The 21,992-nt window shown below is 37.5% G+C and overlaps 1 protein-coding gene across 1 annotated transcript in view; it reads right to left on the minus strand.

Annotated features, from left to right (window-relative positions):
- The window catches only part of LOC128031492 (glycine N-methyltransferase), a 79,152-nt gene that overhangs the window by 29,674 nt on the left and 27,486 nt on the right, over nucleotides 1-21,992 (minus strand). The window contains exons 2-4 of the mRNA XM_052619791.1: nucleotides 5,661-5,788; nucleotides 1,572-1,685; nucleotides 1,360-1,502 (exon numbers count right to left, since the gene is read on the minus strand). Coding sequence (XP_052475751.1) covers nucleotides 1,360-1,502; nucleotides 1,572-1,685; nucleotides 5,661-5,788 — 385 coding nt within the window. The remainder of the gene's footprint in view (nucleotides 1-1,359; nucleotides 1,503-1,571; nucleotides 1,686-5,660; nucleotides 5,789-21,992) is intronic.

The raw sequence follows: 21,992 nt of genomic DNA on the forward strand, positions 1-21,992 counted from the left end.
TACACTTGGCAACATCAACTGACTTTTTTATCTGGATAACCGATCGGATCAATCTTTCCTGTGCAATATTTAAATCAGTCTGCAGAGAATGGCCTGGCGCAAAGTCAACCTGAAGTGGTGGGTTTTCTTTTGAAAAGCATTTCCAGTCGTGGGACATTTTACGAATCAAAGATAAATGTAGGAGTCTCACTAGCACTCCACATGCATGTTCTCCATATATCTTTATCTGCAGTTCGTGAGAGAGGGGACGGCTTTTTGCGTGATGTCGACCTGGGAATGAAGACAGATCATTTTTAAAAGCATGTTGAAAATGCCACTTTTTGGGTATGTTAAACGTATAAAACAAATAAAACGTGCAGTTATTTGTGTTTGTCCCCTTTAAATCAAAATGAGCTGCTGCTCCTGCCAAGTCCGTGTTTATCCATGTTATCCTTGGGAGATATCATCAGGAAACATGGTGTTAGCTTTCACTGTTTTGCTGATGATACTCAGCACTATATTTCTTCGCAGCCCGGTGAAACGATATCGTTGACTTGATTGTAAATGAATGCACAGACACTATTTAAACTGAACAGAGATGACAACACTGAATACAATGATGAACTGCCTTTAACTGTCATTTTGTATTATTGACACACTGTTTTCTTAATGAATGTTGTTCAGTTGCTTTGACGCAATGTATTTTGTTTAAAGCGCTATATAAATAAAGGTGACTTGACAGAGAGCGTCTTTCACCGGTTATGTTGTCAAAGTACTGAGAAACCTGGACCTGCTAGTGTGGAGAGACCGTTTATGAATTATTTGGATTTTTACCATTATAGGCTGGTTATTTTCACACACTGCAGCCACACAACTGTATTCAAACACCTTATAAAAGTGATTCTTGCATTCTGTGGCACCTTTAATACCAAGTTTAAATTTCAGTAGTTTAAATTCTGGCTGGCTGGCACGCTTCATGTCCTATAATTTAAGTAATGATAGGTAGGCAAGAGAGGAGGCACTCTTTAGTGGCCGTTCAAACACATTCGATCACATGAGTGAATCAACATGAAACAATCTGTTCGAATGCATTTTCAACTTATTTCTGTAAATGATCAAAAGTAGACGAGCTCAAAACCTTTCAAACTTCCTTTACACCTATCTTTAGCGTTCTTAATGCATCTTAATACCAGGTGTAAACACGGCCTAAAGGAGTAATGTATTAAATGTATTCTTTTATAAAACTGTGGTTGTGACATAAAGGAAACACTATTGGCTATTTTTTATTTTTAAAAGGGGAAATCTCACGCGATACGTCTCGCTCTAACTTCCTGTTTCATTGAAAATGAGGTCAGCACACCGCAGTAGGTTTTTAACTACCTTGTAGTAAATATTCTTTCCTTGGGGTGCTTGGCCAGTCTCAAGGATGTAATCATAGTTACGGTGGTCAATGATTAGGATCCCTCCAGGTTTCACCATGCTGGCTATGTTTTGTAAAGCAAGCTTCTGATCACTCTGGTCCCCTGTAAAACATGATAAAAATAGATAAATCCGTAAAAATATTAAAACATATTTTGGTATTGTATTCTTACCTTTGAAGTCTGGCAAATGAGCAAATGAATTGCCTAGACAAATTACTGCATCAAATCCATCTCCAGGTTTTTTTACATCTTCTGGTAATGTTAACCAGTTGGCCTCCTCAATTACTGAAATAAAAAGACCAGGGGTTTCATTTATAAAACTCAATGTAGATTTGATCCTAAAAGTGTACATAATGCTCAAATACTAGATTTAACGTAGGCACAAAAGGTTTTCAGATTTATAAAGCCATGCGTAAACCAGAACCTGCACAAAAATCCTTTTATAAATCCCAGTCATGGGAAGAATGTGTGTACATGAATTTCAATCCTTTCTCCTCCTCGAGATCACCATATATGGAGATAAAATGCCTAGTTTTACTATGCATAACCTCATCAGAATTTCATTTCCATGCATATTCCATCCATGTGACACCACGTTCAACACCGTCAAAGGAAATATGAGATATGGACTATAAATTCCATTTGTGCCATACACAATTGTGACCCTGGACCCTGGACCACAAAACCTTAAGTGTCTTAAGTGTCAATTTTTTTAAATTGATAAGCTTTTCATTGATGTATGGCTAGTTAGGATAGGACAATATTTGGCCGAGATACAAAAATTTGTATATCTGTAATCTGAGGGTGAAAATAAATAAATATTGAGAAAATCGCCTTTGAAGTTGTCCAAATGAATTATTAACAATGTATATTTAATAATCAAAAATTAAAAATTTTATATATTTACAGTAGGAAATTTACAAAACATCTTCATGGAACATGATTTTTACTTAATATCCTAATGAATTTTGGCATTAAAAAAATATAACATTTTGACCAGTGTTATAAGACTGATTTTATGCTCCAGGGTCACAATTATTATTGCTTAAATCCATGTTATGTTTCAGAATAAATATATCAAAATATCCATAAATACAAAACTGATTAAAATAGTTTTTCAGATAAATATTTTAGAATAGAGTGGAAGTCATTATTTTCCACTGGCCAAATAGTATTTACATTTTTTTAAACAATTAAATCAAATTACATTTATGCAGTTTTGCTGATAAGGTGAACATCTTTTAGCTATTCTCAGACTATATAAAATATTGCAATGTAAATACTATTGTCTAACTTCACTGACAGTTTTTTTTAACAAGGAAACATGCAAATTACCATTTTCTCAATGTGTTATTCTTCAGATACAGTGGTATTTTTCATAAACTTGTGGAGATGCCTATACAACACCATACAACGACATCACCACCTCTGTGCAGCTGTGGTTGTATACAGTAAGGTATTATCACTGGACCTATCCAAGATGAACAATAGACCGTTCGACCGCTAAATCCAGCAATGTCTGCCATAATATCGAAGTGCACATCACTGTTCTCAATAAAAATATTTTCTCATAACATGAGATTTGTAGTTTAATTTAAAGATGGAGTTTTTGTGCACCTAAAACACTCCTCCCTGACATTAGCATGCCACCTTGAAAAGTGATCAAGCGCATCCACTATCAAAATATGTCTAAATTAATTTCATTTTTGTTTAACTTCTGCGTAATGATTTTATGCAATTTCAATGCTTATTTCCATTAATGAGAGTGGAATATTTTATGTAAACGTGTAAATCCAAATGAAAACATTGAATCATTGTTTTTTTCATTACGTTTCTCACTCCAGGAAAATGAGTGCATACACATGGTACATATTTACGCCAAGTTTATTTTTTATAAATCCCAATATTTGTACAAAAAAATTGCTTACACATATTTCTACACCCATTTAAACACACCCACTCAAAACGGGGATCTCCACTTACCTAGTCCTGTCATATTGACTTATCGCACAATATATGTACATGACCTCAATCATTTTTGGTGACGCAATTTACTGCTCATTGTATTTAAATAAAAGTTAATGTCGCCATGTTTTTTCTCCTGTGTCTTTTGCAGCTTCTCGTATATAATGTGGTATAGTTAGTGCTTCTACAAAAAAGTTTCATCTTCATATACAGGTCCTTCTCAAAAAATTAGCATAATGTAATGATAAAAATTAAACTTTCATATATTTTAGATTCATTTCACACCAACTGAAAAATTTCAGGTCTTCTTCGTTTTAATACTGATGATTTTGGCATACAGCTCATGAAAACCCAAAATTCCTATCTAAAAAAATTAGCATATTTCTTCTGACCAATAAAAGAAAAGTGTTTTTAATACAAAAAAAAAGTAAACCTTCAAATAATTATGTTCAGTTATGCACTCAATACTTGGTCAGGAATCCTTTTGCAGAAATGACTGCTTCAATACGGCGTGAAAAGGAGGCAATCAGCCTGTGGCACTGCTCAGGTGTTATGGAGGCCCAGGATGCTTCGATAGCGGCCTTAAGTTCATCCAGAGTGTTTGGTCTTGCGTCTCTCAACTTTCTCTTCACAATATCCCACAGATTCTCTATGGCCCCCTTCCTCAAATCTTACCCTGGAGGTCCAATGCACTGCAGTGTTTAGCTCCAAACCTGATCAACCTCACCTGTCTGGGATTCTCTAATGATCCCAAAGACATTCATTGGCATTGATTAGCATGCTCAGGTGTGTTTGATTAGGGTTAGAGCTAAACTCTGCAGGAAAGTGGATCTCGAGGTCCAGATTTGAGGATCCCTGCTCTATGGGGTTCAGGTCAGGAGAACTAACTGAGCACAGTAATACCATGGTCAGTAAACCATTTACCGGTGGTTTTTGGCACTGTGAGCAGGTGCCAGGTCGTGCTGAAAAACAAAATCTTCATCTCCATAAAGCTTTTCAGCAGATGGAAGCATGAAGTGCTCCAAAATCTCCAGATAACTAGCTGCATTGACCCTGCCCATGATAAAAAACAGTGGACCAACACCAGCAGCTGACATGGCACCCCAGACCATCACTGACTGTGGGTACTTGACACTGGACTTCAGGCATTTTGGAATTTCCTTCTCCCCAGTCTTCCTCCAGACTCTGGTACCTTGATTTCCGAATGACATGCAAAATTTGCTTTCATCCGAAAAAAGTACTTTGGACCACTGAGCAACAGTCCAGTGCTGCTTCTCTGTAGCCAATTTCCTTCACACGCCTGTGCACGGTGGCTCTGGATGTTTCTACTCCAGACTCAGTCCACTGCTTCCGCAGGTTCCCCAAGGTCTGGAATCGGTCCTTCTCCACAATCTTCCTCAGGGTCTGGTCACCTCTTTTCGTTGTGCAACGTTTTTTGCCACACTTTTTCCTTCCCACAGACTTCCCACTGAGGTGCCTTGATACAGCACTCTGGGAACAGCCCATTTGTTCAGAAATGTCTTTCTGTGTCTTACCCTCTCGCTTGAGGGTGTCAATCATGGCCTTCTGGACAGCAGTCAGGAGGGCAGTCTTACCCATGATTGCGGTTTTGAGTAATGAACCAGGCTGGGAGTTTTTAAAAGCCTCAGGAATCTTTTGCAGGTGTTTAGAGTTAATTAGTTGATTCAGATGATTAGGTTAATAGCTCGTTTAGAGAACCTTTTCATGATATGCTAATTTTTTGAGATAGGTATTTTGGGTTTTCATGAGCTATATGCCAAAATCATCAGTATTAAAACAATAAAAGACCTGAAATATTTCAGTTGGTGTGCAATGAATCTAAAATATATGAAAGTTTAATTTTTATCATTACATTACGGAAAATAATGAACTTTTATCACAATATGCTAATTTTTTGAGAAGGACCTGTATTGCCTCATTTAGGGATCTGTGCCTTTGCTCATATGGACATCTGACTGCAAGTAGGGATTGAGTTTTTCAGCAATAAAGTGCACCCTTAATTTACATAGAAAATATATTGACTATTTATTCAATTTTTTTTAAGGTATCTTATACCCAGACTAAATTTCCATTATCTAAATATTCTTAATAATTAAAAGTTTGTTGTCATTTGTAAGCGTGTAGGCCTTCTTGCATTATTATGCTGTTATATTATGATTATATATTCAATGGTATAAAATGGTCTTAAAATGACAACATATAATGTACAGCAATTATTTCTGGGGCAATATATCATACAAAAAAAAGTTGTTATCATGACAGACCTACACTTACCCCAGTTATCGAAGGTGGGCTCTTTTCTCCTCTCCCATCTCTCTTTAAGAGCGTATTTGAGCATTTTGTCACTGGCATCCACACTAACCACCTTGAATCCCTCTTCTACCAACATGATGGAATCCACCCTATATATATATATATATATATATAAAACAACATTGGAGAAAGTGTGATTTAAAAGAAAAACAGATGTTACCTATATAAGAACTCATTACATTAGGCAGAGACAATTGTTGGATGTTGATTCTTGTCTGATGTCTAAATAACATGCAAACTTCAGGAGAAATAGCCCCAAAAACGTTGGCATAGTCCCCTGGTGTAACAGGAATCTTATACTGTGCCAAAAACTCACCATAAGTTAAAAGAAAACCATTCAAATTAAATAACTGATCCACCAATATGATGCCATTATCAAACCAGTGTTTCAGATAAAGCGATTTGTGTTTATATATTATATCCTTATTGTTCCATTTATAGTACCTATGAGGAGAAAAATTTTGCTTGTGGATCAAAGACCATGATAAAAAGGCCTGACGGTGAAATTCAGCTAGTTTTGCTGGTATTTTATCAATATTATAATTACAGCTAAGAAAAAAATGAATACCACCCAGTTTTGAAAGAATATGGGAGGGAATAAAACACCAAATGGAATTAGGATTTTTAACAATTTGTTTAAGCCAATTAACCTTACATGTATTATTCAATGTAGTAAAGTCCAAAACATTTAAGCCACCATTCTCATATGAATTCATAATAACTGTCTTCTTTATGTAATGTATTTTATTTTTCCAAATGAAATCAATCAATATTTTGTCAATTTCTTTACATAGTTTTTTATCAAGATGTAAAGCCATTGCTGCATAAATAAGTCTAGAAATACCCTCTGCCTTTGTAATTAAAACTCTACCCCTTAAAGAGAGGTCTCTTAAGAGCCAATGATTTAACTTTTTAGTTTTTTCAATAATAGGACTAAAATTCAGCAAGCACCTTCTTTTTTCTGGTCTTTGGTTATCAATATTCCAAGATATTGAACCTCATTCTTTAAGGGAATACCATTATAGTTATTTTTGAGACATTCCTTTATGGCCATAAGCTCACATTTAGCCAAATTTAAGTATACCCCAGATCCTCTTGAAAATTTGCCAATTAGATCAGTTGCCACAGATATCTGATTTTCATTTTGAATAAAGAGAGTAGTGTCATCGGCTAATTGTGTAATTTTTATCTCTCTATCAATAATGGTAATACCTCTCAGTGGGCTTGATATAATATGAGAGGAAAGAAGCTGACTTACTAACAAAAAGAGGTATGGAGATACTGGGCACCCCTGCCTAATACCTTTGGAAATATCAAATCTAGGGGAAGTACCATTAAATAACTTTATAGAACAGTTACCATTTTTGTAAAGGGTTTCGATTGCTGAAGAAAAAAAAATTCCAAAATCAAATTTCTTTAGAGTATCAAGGATAAACTGATGTTCTACAGAATCAAAAGCTTTACAAAAATCTAAAAATAATATAAAACCATTATTAATCAGATCTGAATAGTCCAAAATGTCCAAAACTGATCGTATATTATTTGTTATGTGCCGATTTTTCATGAATCCTGATTGTGATTCATCGATTACTGAATCTAAAATTTTTTTCAATCTTCCAGCTAAAATTAGGGCCAGCAGTTTATAATCATTATTCAATAAACAAATAGGGCGCCAATTATCAATATACTCTCTGTCTTTATTTGTTTTTGGAAGCAATACAATTAAACCTTGTGTTAAATTAGGTGGAAGACACTGTTTTGTTTGTCAACAAAAACCTCTAAAAGAAAGGGAGCCAATTCCTTTGAAAATAATTTATAAAATTCTGATGTCAGGCCATCAGTACCTGGTGATTTGGAATTTTTCAAATGATTAATTGCATCCATCAACTCGCAGATTGTAACAGGTCTTTCACAAAGTTCCTTTTCAGTTCTATTAATAGGTTTAATCTGCAACGAATTCAAAAAGGCTTCGGCTGACACCTGAGAGTAACTAGATGTATACAATTTTTTATAAAAATCACTACAATATTGAGAAATAGCTGTATGATCATCTGTTATAACCCCATTAATATTTAATTTATTAATGGTGTTATAAACAAAGTTCCGCTTTTCTAAATAAAAAAAAAATAATGTGAATTTTGTTCCCCTGCTTCAAGCAACTTTTTTCTGGAACGAGTAAAGGCACCTTCAGCTTTTTTCTTATACAAATCATCTAGTTTAATTGATAACTCAGCCATTTCTAGTTTTTCATCCTCTAAAAGATAGTCTGGATGTCTCTGAGACAAATTTGTTATCCTTGTTATTATTCTAATTTCTTTGTCACGTTTACTTTTGGCCATGAAGGAACCATACTTTCTCATATATTTGCCAATTTCAAACTTTAGAAGTTCCCAATTTTTACCAAAGGCATTTTCCAATTTAGCCAATTAAGTTTCCAATATGAGATATTTGCATTATGGTTTTTGGAGTGCAGGTTCACATTTATATAGTTGGCTTTATGTTCTGTTAAAGGAGTATGTAAAATATCTACTTTGACCCCATCCTTATTAAAACTTTCTGAAATTAACCAATAATCTATTCTGGATAGATTAGAGCCTGATTTATTACTCCATGTGAAGGCTATGTCATTAGGGTGTTTAACTCTCCAGATATCTTTTAAATTAAATTTATCCATGAACATTTTTAGATTAATATTTATTGAATTTGATCAACCTGGTGGCCATTTATCTTTAGTACAGTCCTGAATAATGTTAAAATCCCCTCCCATTATTATATAAGCATTTGGATATTTATCCAGCCAACCTTCAAAGGTGTTCCCTACAGCCCCCAAAAGGCTATCATTCTCTGGTTTCCTGTTGTATCCATAAACATTAGCTGTTATAATAAACGTACCATTACAATTGAGTAACAGACAAACAATATGACCTTCAGGATCACTTACAGACTGCACTACTTCCCCATTAAATCTATTCTTGAGTGTTATTACCCCAGCTGAATGTTCAGAACCATTAGAGAACCATACCGAATTACCCCACTGAGCATTCCAAAATTTACGATCATCAACCGAATGAGCTTCTTGTATATAACAAAAATCAGACCTGTATTGTTTAGCAAATAAAAACAGTGCTTTTCTTTTAATATTATTACGCAGCCCCCTAGCGTTAAAAGAAAATATAGATAAATTTAACAGAGTTAACAGAACAAAGTTGAAAAAATATATTTATATATACAGTATGAAGTCAACCTCCAGATAACTATAAGAAACTAAAACTCAGATTGAGCCGAGATCAGCACCTTTTCTTTTGTCTTCTTTTTTTTTTTTTTTATCCTATATATATATATAAGCATACATATACACACATATACACATTAACCAGCACAACGGAATAATAGCCCTTCAAAAAGCATTTTCCCCCCTTGAAGCAGCAAAATACAGTTTCTGTTGGCCACTTTCACTAGTAAAATGAAACGACAAACCCAGATTTTTAAGTCTACAACAGCATACTTGTGTTTCTTTTACAACTCCACACCGTCAATAAAGCCCCGGCCTCTAAACAAAGTATGCCGATTTACCCTCTTCTCGAGCCTTTTTGATTATAGGCCATAGTTTCTGCCTGGAATCTCTGTCTTCCTTCATTAAATCTTCGGTGAAACGCAAGCCATGATCTCGAAGAAACGGGTTGTTTTTGGCAGCTTTCCACACTGCTTCCCTGTATCTTCTCACAACGAAGCGAACGATGACAGCTCAAGGCCTGGAATCATTCAAACGCTTGGATCCCAAACGGTGCACTACATCAATCGCAGCTGGCAACTGCTCTCTTTCTTGCGGTAACACTTCTTGACAAATACGAATCACCTTGTCGCGAACATTCTCCTTCACCGCTTCCGGGATGCCGTGCACTTTCATGTTCCATCTCCTGCTGTAACGCTCCATATCTGCCACACGATTCATGCAGGTCAGAGTAGAATGTTCACTTATCTCTACACGTCTTTCAATGGAGCCCAACTTTTCCGTCAAGTCCTTAATTTCTCCTCGTGTAGCTTTAACCATCTCTTCTAATGCATCGCTTCTTGTATTGATGAGATGAGCTAATTTAGCAACAATCTCATCAGACTTCAAGTTGTCTGCACTAAACTGGGAAATCGTAGGTTTCTTGGCGATCGGAGGCTTACTGGGTGTTAAGGGAAGTGGGGGAAATTCTTCCTCATTTTCCAGATCATGTATCATCCCATCTTCGTAATCATGATCAGTGATAGACATCCTGCCTTCACTGTTCACTGCTTTGCTAATAGCACGTGGTCGTTTTTGTGCAGATTTAGGCATTTTGTTTTAATGAATTGGTGTAAAAAGATATGCCAAAATACTACACAGTTTTGCTCAATATGAAAGATCTTTCAGAAGACTAATTTATCCTAATTAACTAAGTTTGATGCTGAGAGCTCGAATGTTCCGTCCGTTCACAGCGCCATCTTGGCCACCGCAAATTGATAGTTAAAGGCAGTTCATTATTGAATTCAGTGATGTCATCTCTGTTCAGTTAAATAGTGTCCGTGCATTTATTTGCAATTAAGTCAATGATATCGCTGTAGATGAACACTGGTAAATGTTAATGCATAATGTGCACTGATTACAATGCTGACTATAATTTACAGTAGCATTTGAGGAGTTATAGAGAGAAAACATTAATTTTGTTCTTGAGGTTAAGCCTCAGTTATTCCTTACTTAGGTGACATCTTCTTGGCAGGACACCTTAAGTGGTACTTTGCAACAGTTTTTTTTTAGATCAATAATACTTTAAGGATTTTTTTTCTGTATGATGTAATATTTGTGCAAAAATTATGATCCATTAATGATCATTTAAAATAAAAAAATTAAATTCTAATATTTTTATTATACTTCAATTAGTGTATTAAGGTTAAAATATACACAATGTTTTTAAATTCCAATGCAAAGTGGACAATTACAAAAAAGTTTTATGAAAAAAAAAACTTATTTAACACTTTTTTATTTCTAAAAACAGTGGTAATCAACTGAAAATGTATCACTAGAATGTGATAAAAAGAATGTGTTGATGCAATTCAGTGATAATCAGCATCATAAATACTGTTTGTAGGTTTATTCAATTTGTCATTATATTACCTTTGCATGAAATTAGTTAACGCTTCTATGAGGGTCTTTCTAATACAGCAGTTGTGAGTGACTGTAAATTTGACATTAGGTACGTTTACAGTTTTTGCTTCCATCTGAATGAATTCATTTTGATTGACGAATCCAATCCGAATGTAATGTTTACATGAACGCTAAATAAAGTGATCGGGTTGATATGCGTGTTTACATTTCACAAGCTTCTGATCGGATTTACTCTTTTTACATAGGCACACTGCATGAAAATACAGAGTTCCCTTTGGAACGTTCACTCCCATTATGTATAGGAAAAACTCATTTTTTCCTTTCTGCTGGAGCCTGATTAGTTCGTGTTTGTGTAGCTGTCACGTCGGCACAACGACCGCATGCCCCACCCTCCCTGCATCCTCTTACGCGAACGAGGACCAGAACCCCTCTTCAGCTGTGAGCAGACTATTCTCATTCGGCATGTCCGAGGAGGACATAATCATTTAGGACGTCACCACAGATGACTTTGTGTCATTGGCAGCATCAGAAACAGAGGAATGGGGTGATTCCAGCAAAGAGCAGAACCCGAAGCAGCCCCGCCCCCTCAGGTGCCGAGACCGAAGCCAGGCGCTGAGCTAATCTGCGTACTCCCAAAGGATCTGGGACTCGAGTGGTCGGCTCCGGACAAACCCACCCATGGATTACTGGACGAATGGTTCCCGACAGAGACCCGCCAGCGCCCAACCGCATTCTTGTCATCCATCCACGACAAGCTTGACAAGAGACGGCGAGCCCACTACTCAGCAAAGGTAAACCCCTCTACTGCAGCAGCTCTCACCACCATTGACGGAGCTGACAAAAAGGCGATACACCAAACTCCCCCCCTGGAGGAAACGATCGCCGCACATCTGTGCCCACCATCTACCCTTGGCTTAAAGTGCCATGTAGTACATCCATCATCGCCAACAGGGCTTACACAGCAGCTGGACAAAATTAATATATATATATATATATATATATTTACTTTTAGTTGTCTCCAAAACTGTACAGTAAAATTACTTATTTTATAAAATATTATAATTTTATATAATAGAATAAATTAAACCTGCACGATTTAGCAAAATCTTTGAAACTGTAAAGAATTGATGGATTAAGAAACCGTCCTCACGATTAAACTCAAGTTCTGTCATTATAAACAACAAAATCCACACAATGTAAAAAAGAGCTTCATTAACTGACATCATAAGTGATTTTAAAGGGAGCCTTTACTTGCTTTTAGTGCTGGGCAATAGCATATGGCCTAAAAAAATAAAAATATCAGATTTATGATTTAAATCGATTTTAAAAACAATATTCAAATGACAAAGAAATTTTTTTCAAAATAAGTTTTAATATAGTTATACATTTATAACTGAGACAAGATGATTAAAAAAAAAAAAACTTCTGGCAGCTCCGCAGTCATGGAAGCGGTCGTCTTCATTTAGTGGGGTTTAAACATCTCTATCACTCACAGAAGAGTCTGTGAGCTGTAACAACTTCCTCTCGCGCACCGATACCGCCTTCACTCCCTGGATAAAGTATTTCAGTATGTTTAAAATGTTATGTTCATAACGTAGCCTATAAAAAAATAAAAATAACAGGAGAGTTTCAAAGTGGCTTAGGCTATTGTGTATAAACTTTTTTCCCTATCACATGCCAAACTTATAACATTGTAAGCATTAAATCTGCTTTCTGCTGTGCAAATTTTGTTTGTGAGGAAAATAACAGTACATTTTTGTGCGTTATTTTATCTAGACAGATCGATGAATTTCTTTAAGATTTCAAAATCAGATAGCCTACTGATAATGTAGTAGCACTGTAAGATTACATTTGTTTGAATGCATTATTGCTAAAGCGATTGCGTGTGAATGTGCTGTATCTGTTTAAATCATGCTTTAACCTGAAAATAATCAGTAAAAGAAACAGACAAACTCCTTAAACTAGCCTTTAACATCCCTCTTGACTATTAAAGTCATTATAACCTTCTGATCAAGCCATAGCTAAATATGTTTAACATGAATTCTTGCTGAATATGCAATTATATTTACGGGGTGTTGGCATGAATTGTACTCGTGATGGAGGCTCTGGAAGCGAGTGAAAACCATGACGCTCAGACTCTTAAAAACTCTGCTCCTCGCTCCAGTCAGAATCACTCTGCTCCACTCATCCTCTGCTCAGCAGCGTGTCTCTATCTCAGACGCGCGGGGAGGAGCCCATTCGGAACTACGGGAGCCTTGAGTGGTGCGTTGGTGGATGTTAAAAAGAAAAAAATTTTCATTCAAACAAACAAATGTAAATTACAAATTTGAGTTAATCGATAAAATCGATTTACCACCCAGCCCTACTTGCTTTCATATAATTTAATTAAAAAAAAATGCAGCTGGATTTAAATGCAGGTGTGTAAAATATGTGCAAGATTTGCACTACACTGATGGTAGTTGTGCAGCATTTATTCTTATTTGTTTTATCTTAATTACAAATCTTGTTTGGTTTTATTTTGGATAATTGCATGTAAAAAATAATGTACATTGTAATCCATATGCAAAATGTGAATTGAAGAGCCACACAGATGGGAAATCAAAAATTACCTGTATTACAGTGTATGATGTAGCTGTCCATTAGTGTAAACGATGTGCAAACTAATTAAACCAAAAAGTACACGATTTATAAAGTTATTGGCTTCTAAAGTAAGGAGTCGACTCTGAATCGCTGAAACGAGTCATTATAGATTTCAGATCTTTTGCCCATCTCTATGTACGTCACTAGGAACACTTTGCATAATAATCTCCGCCTACCGTCTTGAGAGAAACGGAACTCTGACCTGCCCCACCCCCCACACAAACGCTCTGGTTGGTGTGATAGCATCATGTCGAGGAGACAGTGTGTTTTTTATTGTGAAGGCAAGTTTGTTTTATTTTCACTGCCAAAGAATGAAGATCAGACGAACCAATGGCTAAAATTCATTTTTACCACAATAACAGAGCAGTACAACAAATCCCTTTTGTTGTGTTCACAACATTTCACTGATGACTGCTTTTCTAATCTCGGTGAGTACAAGGCGGGATTTTCAAAGCGTTTGGCCATAAAAGAGGGTTCGTTACCAACTTTATTTAGACCAACAAGCATCTCCGAATCACAACGCGATGTATGATTATGAAGTTATGTGTTTGTTTTCTCCCGAGCGTCTTATCAGTATGTTTGCTGTCTGCAGCCTTTGTCTGTGCTGCTGATCTTCATTTACAAACACGTCATTAAAATTAAGTGTAACAAGTGCTGCTAACAGATATTCTGTGATAAAGTAATCCATATGAAAATAACGCGATGTCCGTTTTTCACGTCTCCCTTCATTATATCTAATGTGACCACGCCCCCGCGCTGAACGTGCTATTCAGATTCAAACTGAAGCGTGCGGCTTGAATACGCACACATAGAAGATAAAGCAGCGAGACTGTTCAAGTTTTTTATTTTACTGTTTGCTTCGCGATGAGAGGAATAAGACAATCCACCCCAAAAAGATGCTAACGCATTGTTTACCATGAAGTTGTGTGTGGAACAACCAATCAAAACTGACTATGTTAGTTGACCAATCAGAACACAGTATGCTACCGAAAGGTGGGGTTTAGGGAAACTGAATCTTTTGAACAGCTTCGTGCGAACCGTTTGGGGATCTCTGAGAATTGAGGTAATTTTAAAATGATATTTTGACAAAAGACAATGTTTTTTAACCTTGGATGGATTTAAACCTGTTGTACAGGACTTATAAACAGTGATAGGAAGCTTAGAATTTTCATCTTACTGGCTCTTTAATATTCATATTCAAATGTTTGTGCAAAAATTATTAATGCGCGTAAATGACAGGGCGCATTAATATTTAACATTCATCAATCTGTGAATGTTGCATTTCTCTCGTTGGAGAGAGCCAGCACTGTGAATTTCATCTTGCAGCCAACAAGAAAACATTTGTTTATTAATAAATAATTAAAACGTCTCATTTTTCACAATTATTAGGCTACTTCTGCATGTGCTTTGTGACAAACTTAATGCATGTGCTTTAGCGCGGAATATATTACCTGATGAAAGTGCTCTAGTTATTGGTGATTCTATTGTACGGAACGTGAATATAGAGACACCAGCCACCATAGTCAAATGTTTACCGGGAGCCAGAGCGCCTGACATCTTGGCAAATTTAAAAGTGCTGGCTAATGCTAAACATAAATACAGTAAGATTGTTATTCATGCTGGCGCTAATGATGTTCGACTTCGCCAGTCGGAGATCACTAAAAATAACATTAAAGAGGTGTGTGAACTTGCAAGCATGATGACAGACACTGTAATATGCTCTGGTCCCCTCCCTGCTTTACCGTGGTGACAAGATGCATAGCAGAATGGCTGGATGTCTAAGTGGTGCCCGCAGAATAACATAGGTTTCATAGACAATTGGACGAGCTTTTGGGGCAGACCTGACCTGTTGAAAAGAGATGGTCTTCATCCCTACTGGGGTGGCGCCACTCTTCTCTCTAGAAATATGGCAAATAGTCTAAGTGTTTATACTTAACTAACTGGGGCCCAGGTCAGGAAGCAGACAGACTGGCTAAACCGACCGTCTGCTAGCTGCCTCACGTCACAGAGGTCAGCTAATTCTCAGCACATAGAGACTCTTTCACCTTGATATCACACTATAGAGACTGTGTCTGTTCCCGGAACTAGAAAATACAAAAAAACGTCCAAACGAAGTTAAGATAAACAATTTAATTGAGGTTCAACAAATAAAAAACAGATGCAATATGGATAAACAAATGATAACTACGGGAGCCTTGAGTGGTGCGTTGGTGGATGTTAAAAAGAAAAACAATTTTCATTCAAACAAACAAATGTAAATTACAAATTTGAGTTAATCGATAAAATCGATTTACCACCCAGCCCTAATTGCTTTCATATAATTTAATTTTAAAAAAATGCAGCTGGATTTAAATGCAGGTGTGTAAAATATGTGCAAGATTTGCACTACACTGATGGTAGGTAGTTGTGCAGCATTTATTCTTATTTGTTTTATCTTAATTACAAATCTTGTTTGGTTTTATTTTGGATAATTGCATGTAAAAAATAATGTACAGTGTAATCCATATGCAAAATGTGAATTGAAGAGGCACACAGATGGGAAATCAAAAATTACCTGTATTACAGTGTATGATGTAGCTGTCCATTAGTGTAAACGATGTGCAAACTAATTAAACCAAAAGTACACGATTTATAAAGTTATTGGCTTCTAAAGTAAGGAGTCGACTCTGAATCGCTGAAACGAGTCATTATAGATTTCAAATCTTTTGCCCATCTCTATGTACGTCACTAGGAACACTTTGCATAATAATCTCCGCCTACCGTCTTGAGAGAAACGGAACTCTGACCTGCCCCACCCCCCACACAAACGCTCTGGTTGGTGTGATAGCATCATGTCGAGGAGACAGTGTGTTTTTTATTGTGAAGGCAAGTTTGTTTTATTTTCACTGCCAAAGAATGAAGATCAGACGAACCAATGGCTAAAATTCATTTTTACCACAATAACAGAGCAGTACAACAAATCCCTTTTGTTGTGTTCACAACATTTCACTGATGACTGCTTTTCTAATCTCGGTGAGTACAAGGCGGGATTTTCAAAGCGTTTGGCCATAAAAGAGGGTTCATTACCAACTTTATTTAGACCAACAAGCATCTCCGAATCACAACGCGATGTATGATTATGAAGTTATGTGTTTGTTTTCTCCCGAGCGTCTTATCAGTATGTTTGCTGTCTGCAGCCTTTGTCTGTGCTGCTGATCTTCATTTACAAACACGTCATTAAAATTAAGTGTAACAAGTGCTGCTAACAGATATTCTGTGATAAAGTAATCCATATGAAAATAACGCGATGTCCGTTTTTCACGTCTCCCTTCATTATATCTAATGTGACCACGCCCCCGCCCTGAACGTGCTATTCAGATTCAAACTGAAGCGTGCGGCTTGAATACGCACACATAGAAGATAAAGCAGCGAGACTGTTCAAGTTTTTTATTTTACTGTTTGCTTCGCGATGAGAGGAATAAGACAATCCACCCCAAAAAGATGCTAACGCATTGTTTACCATGAAGTTGTGTGTGGAACAACCAATCAAAACTGACTATGTTAGTTGACCAATCAGAACACAGTATGCTACCGAAAGGTGGGGTTTAGGGAAACTGAATCTTTTGAACAGCTTCGTGCGAACCGTTTGGGGATCTCTGAGAATTGAGGTAATTTTAAAATGATATTTTGACAAAAGACAATGTTTTTTAACCTTGGATGGATTTAAACCTGTTGTACAGGACTTATAAACAGTGATAGGAAGCTTAGAATTTTCATCTTACTGGCTCTTTAATATTCATATTCAAATGTTTGTGCAAAAATTATTAATGCGCGTAAATGACAGGGCGCATTAATATTTAACATTCATCAATCTGTGAATGTTGCATTTCTCTCGTTGGAGAGAGCCAGCACTGTGAATTTCATCTTGCAGCCAACAAGAAAACATTTGTTTATTAATAAATAATTAAAACGTCTCATTTTTCACAATTATTAGGCTACTTCTGCATGTGCTTTGTGGCAAACTTAATGCATGTGCTTTAGCGCAGAATATATTACCTGATGAAAGTGCTCTAGTTATTGGTGATTCTATTGTACGGAACGTGAATATAGAGACACCAGCCACCATAGTCAAATGTTTACCGGGAGCCAGAGCGCCTGACATCTTGGCAAATTTAAAAGTGCTGGCTAATGCTAAACATAAATACAGTAAGATTGTTATTCATGCTGGCGCTAATGATGTTCGACTTCGCCAGTCGGAGATCACTAAAAATAACATTAAAGAGGTGTGTGAACTTGCAAGCATGATGACAGACACTGTAATATGCTCTGGTCCCCTCCCTGCTTTACCGTGGTGACAAGATGCATAGCAGAATGGCTGGATGTCTAAGTGGTGCCCGCAGAATAACATAGGTTTCATAGACAATTGGACGAGCTTTTGGGGCAGACCTGACCTGTTGAAAAGAGATGGTCTTCATCCCTACTGGGGTGGCGCCACTCTTCTCTCTAGAAATATGGCAAATAGTCTAAGTGTTTATACTTAACTAACTGGGGCCCAGGTCAGGAAGCAGACAGACTGGCTAAACCGACCGTCTGCTAGCTGCCTCACGTCACAGAGGTCAGCTAATTCTCAGCACATAGAGACTCTTTCACCTTGATATCACACTATAGAGACTGTGTCTGTTCCCGGAACTAGAAAATACAAAAAAACGTCCAAACGAAGTTAAGATAAACAATTTAATTGAGGTTCAACAAATAAAAAACAGATGCAATATGGATAAACAAATGATAAAGCTTGGTTTTTCGAATATCAGATCCCTTTCTACGAAAAAACTTTTTGTAAATAATATGATCACTAATCATAATTTAGATGTGCTCTGTTTGACAGAAACCTGGCTAAAAACTGATGATTACATTATTTTAAATGAGTCCACCCCCCAAGATTACTGTTATAAACATGGGCCGCGTCTAAAAGGCAAAGGGGGAGGTGTTGCTTCAATTTATAACAACTTTTTCAGGATTTCTCAGAGGGCAGGCTTCAAGTATAACTCGTTTGAAGTAATGGTGCTTCATATAACATTATCCAGAGAAACAAATGTTAATGATAAATCCCCTGTTATAGTTCGTACTGGCTACTGTATACAGGCCACCAGGGCACCATACAGACTTTATTAAAGAGTTTGGAGATTTTACATTCGAGTTAGTTCTGGCTGCAGATAAAGTTTTAATAGTTGGTGATTTTAATATCCATGTTAATAATAAAAAAGATGCATTGTGATCAGCATTTATAGACATTCTGAACTCTATTGGGGTTAGACAACACATTTCAGGACCTACTCATTGTCGAAATCATACTTTAGATTTAATACTGTCACATGGAGTTGATGTTGATAGTGTTGAAATTATGCAGCCAAGTGATGACATCTCAGATCATTATTTAGTTTTGTGCAAACTTCATATAGGCAAAATTGTAAATTGTACTTCTTGTTACAAGTATGGTAGAACCATCACTTCTACCACAAAAGACTGTTTTTTAAGTTATCTTCCTGATTTATCCAAATTCCTTAGCATATCCAAAATCTTAGAACAACTTGATGATGTAACAGAAAATGGACTCTCTCTTTTCTAGCACTTTAAATACAGTTGCTCCTTTACGCTTAAGGAAGGTTAAGGAAAACAGTTTGACACCATGGTATAATGAGCATACTCGCACCCTAAAGAGAGGAGCACGAAAAATGGAGCGCAGCTGGAGGAAAACAAAACTAGAGGTATTTTGTATTGCTTGGCGGGAAAGTAACCTATCCTTCAGAAAAGCGTTAAAAACTGCTAGATTCAATTACTTTTCTTCTCTTTTAGAAGAAAACAAACATAACCCCAGGTATTTATTCAATACAGTGGCTAAATTAATGAAAAATAAAGCCTCAACAAGTGTTGACATGTCCCAACACCACAGCAGTAATGACTTTATGAACTACTTTACTTCTAAAATCGATACTATTAGAGATAAAATTGCAACCATTCAGCCGTCAGCTACAGTATCTGTCACGATCATTACATGGAGTGCCCATGAACTTTTGTAGAGGGCACTCCAATCAGGACAATTCCACACTCACCACCAGATGCCACTTGGACTCTAGCACCTCTTATCTGTTGCACCACACCCTAACTACATTTCCCATTAGTCTCTGCATCACAATCACCCTGCCACACCTGCACATCATTCCTCAATCAATCTCCTTGCCACATCTGCACCTCATTTACACACACATATAAGCAGCACACTCACTCTCACTCACTGCGAAGTCTTGTTTAGCCAGTCTGACATTTCCGAGCGTTTTCCTTGTGTTTCCCTTCTGTACCTGACCTTTGGATTGTTTATACCGACTCTGATTCTCTGCTGCCTGCCCCCGACATCTGCTTGTTCCTGTTATCGATTCTGATTATCCCCACATACCTGACGCCGTTACTGATCATTGCCTGTCTGACCATTCTCATTAAAAGTTCTGCACATGGATCCGAATCTCTCTGTCTCATCATTACAGAAGACTTCGCCAAACCAGGATCCAGAAGCTTTCTTGAACCCCAGACCAGGTATGGAGTCGGCTAACAGTTCATGCAACCCTATAAAGGTGCTATGCTCCATCTTTCAGTATGGTAGACCAATTGAGCTCTTTGTGGAGGAATTCATTCAGTATAGTCACCTTTTGCCTGGGGATGAGGAACTGGTAAAGGACTGTTTCTGGAGTGGTCTTGATACTAGGGTAAGCTTGAGTTTACCGGAGGGAGACCCTAGCTGGACCCTGGGACAGTTTATTGACTTTGTGTTGGAGTTTTGTGGCTCTCCCTTTACAGTTGAGGAGGTTACTTCTCCAATGTATCCAGCTCCTATCTGTAAGATGGCCGCCAGCCCAACGCCACAGCACAAGATGGCCGCCAGCCCAGCGCCACAGCACAAGATGGCCGACTCAACGCCTGAGCCTCCAGACCAGGTGCCACCGACTCGCCACCATAGAGGGCGGAGGAGGAGGAGACAGGTGTCTACCGTTCCTCAAAGCCCGGAGATCATTCCCGAGGCCGCTCCTGAGGCCGTTACCGAGGCGGTGCCCGAGGCCGTTCCAGAGGCGGTGCCCGAAGCTGAGGCGTCTCACGTCTCTACAGGCAGTCCAAAGTCAAGTCAGCTGCCCATTGACTTTCCAGGGTCGAGTCAGGTGCCCATTGACTTTCCAGGGTCGAGTCAGTTCCCAGTGGACCCTCCAGGGTCGAGTCAGTTCCCAGTGGACCCTCCAGAGTCGAGTCAGTTCCCAGTGGACCCTCCAGAGTCGAGTCAGTTCCCAGTGGACCCTCCAGAGTCGAGTCAGTTCCCAGTGGACCCTTCAGAGTCGGTATAAACAATCCAAAGGTCAGGTACAGAAGGGAAACACAAGGAAAATGCTCGGAAATGTCAGACTGGCTAAACAAGACTTCGCAGTGAGTGAGAGTGAGTGTGCTGCTTATATGTGTGTGTAAATGAGGTGCAGGTGTGGCAAGGAGATTGATTGAGGAATGATGTGCAGGTGTGGCAGGGTGATTGTGATGCAGAGACTAATGGGAAATGTAGTTAGGGTGTGGTGCAACAGATAAGAGGTGCTAGAGTCCAAGTGGCATCTGGTGGTGAGTGTGGAATTGTCCTGATTGGAGTGCCCTCTACAAAAGTTCATGGGCACTCCATGTAATGATTGTGACAGTAACGCATCAGACAGTGCACTATAGACCCCCTGAGGAACAGTTCCACTCATTTTCTACTATAGGAGAGGAAGAATTGTATAAACTTGTTAAATCATCTAAACCAACAGCATGTATGTTAGACCCTATGCCATCTAAGCTCCTAAAAGAGGTGCTTCCAGAAATCATAGATCCTCTTCTGACTATTATTAATTCCTCATTGTCATTAGGATATGTACCCAAAACCTTCAAACTGGCTGTTATTAAGCCTCTCATCAAAAAACCACAACTTGACCCCAAAGAACTAGTTAATTATAGACAAATCTTGAATCTCCCTTTTTTGTCCAAGATACTTGAAAAGGTGGTATCCTCACAATTATATTCCTTCTTAGAGAAAAATGGTATATGTTAGGGCTGTCACTTTTAATTCGAAAATCGATTGCACAATCGATCAGACCAACCAAAAAAAGTTTCGAAAATGAAAATAGGGAATTGATTTTAACAAATATGTACACTATTAATTTTAAAATAATTAACAATTAAAAAATATAGATGTAACAAAACTCACAAACAAGCAGAAAAAGAAAATAAAGAATTCCAAAAGTGCAGTATGCGTTGCGAAAGCTAGATATAAAATATATTAGTCTCTCTATTAGTTTTATTGGATCTTAGTGCTGCGTTTGACACAATTGACCACGGCATTCTTTTGCATTGACTGGTTTAAATCGTACTTAAATGACCGCCATCAGTTCGTAGCAGTGAATGAAGATGTATCATATCGATCACAAGTGCAGTATGGAGTACCTCAAGGATCAGTACTAGGGCCGCTACTCTTCACACTTTAT

Source organism: Carassius gibelio, chromosome A17 (genome assembly GCF_023724105.1).
Source record: "Carassius gibelio isolate Cgi1373 ecotype wild population from Czech Republic chromosome A17, carGib1.2-hapl.c, whole genome shotgun sequence".
NCBI classification, from domain to species: domain Eukaryota; kingdom Metazoa; phylum Chordata; class Actinopteri; order Cypriniformes; family Cyprinidae; genus Carassius; species Carassius gibelio.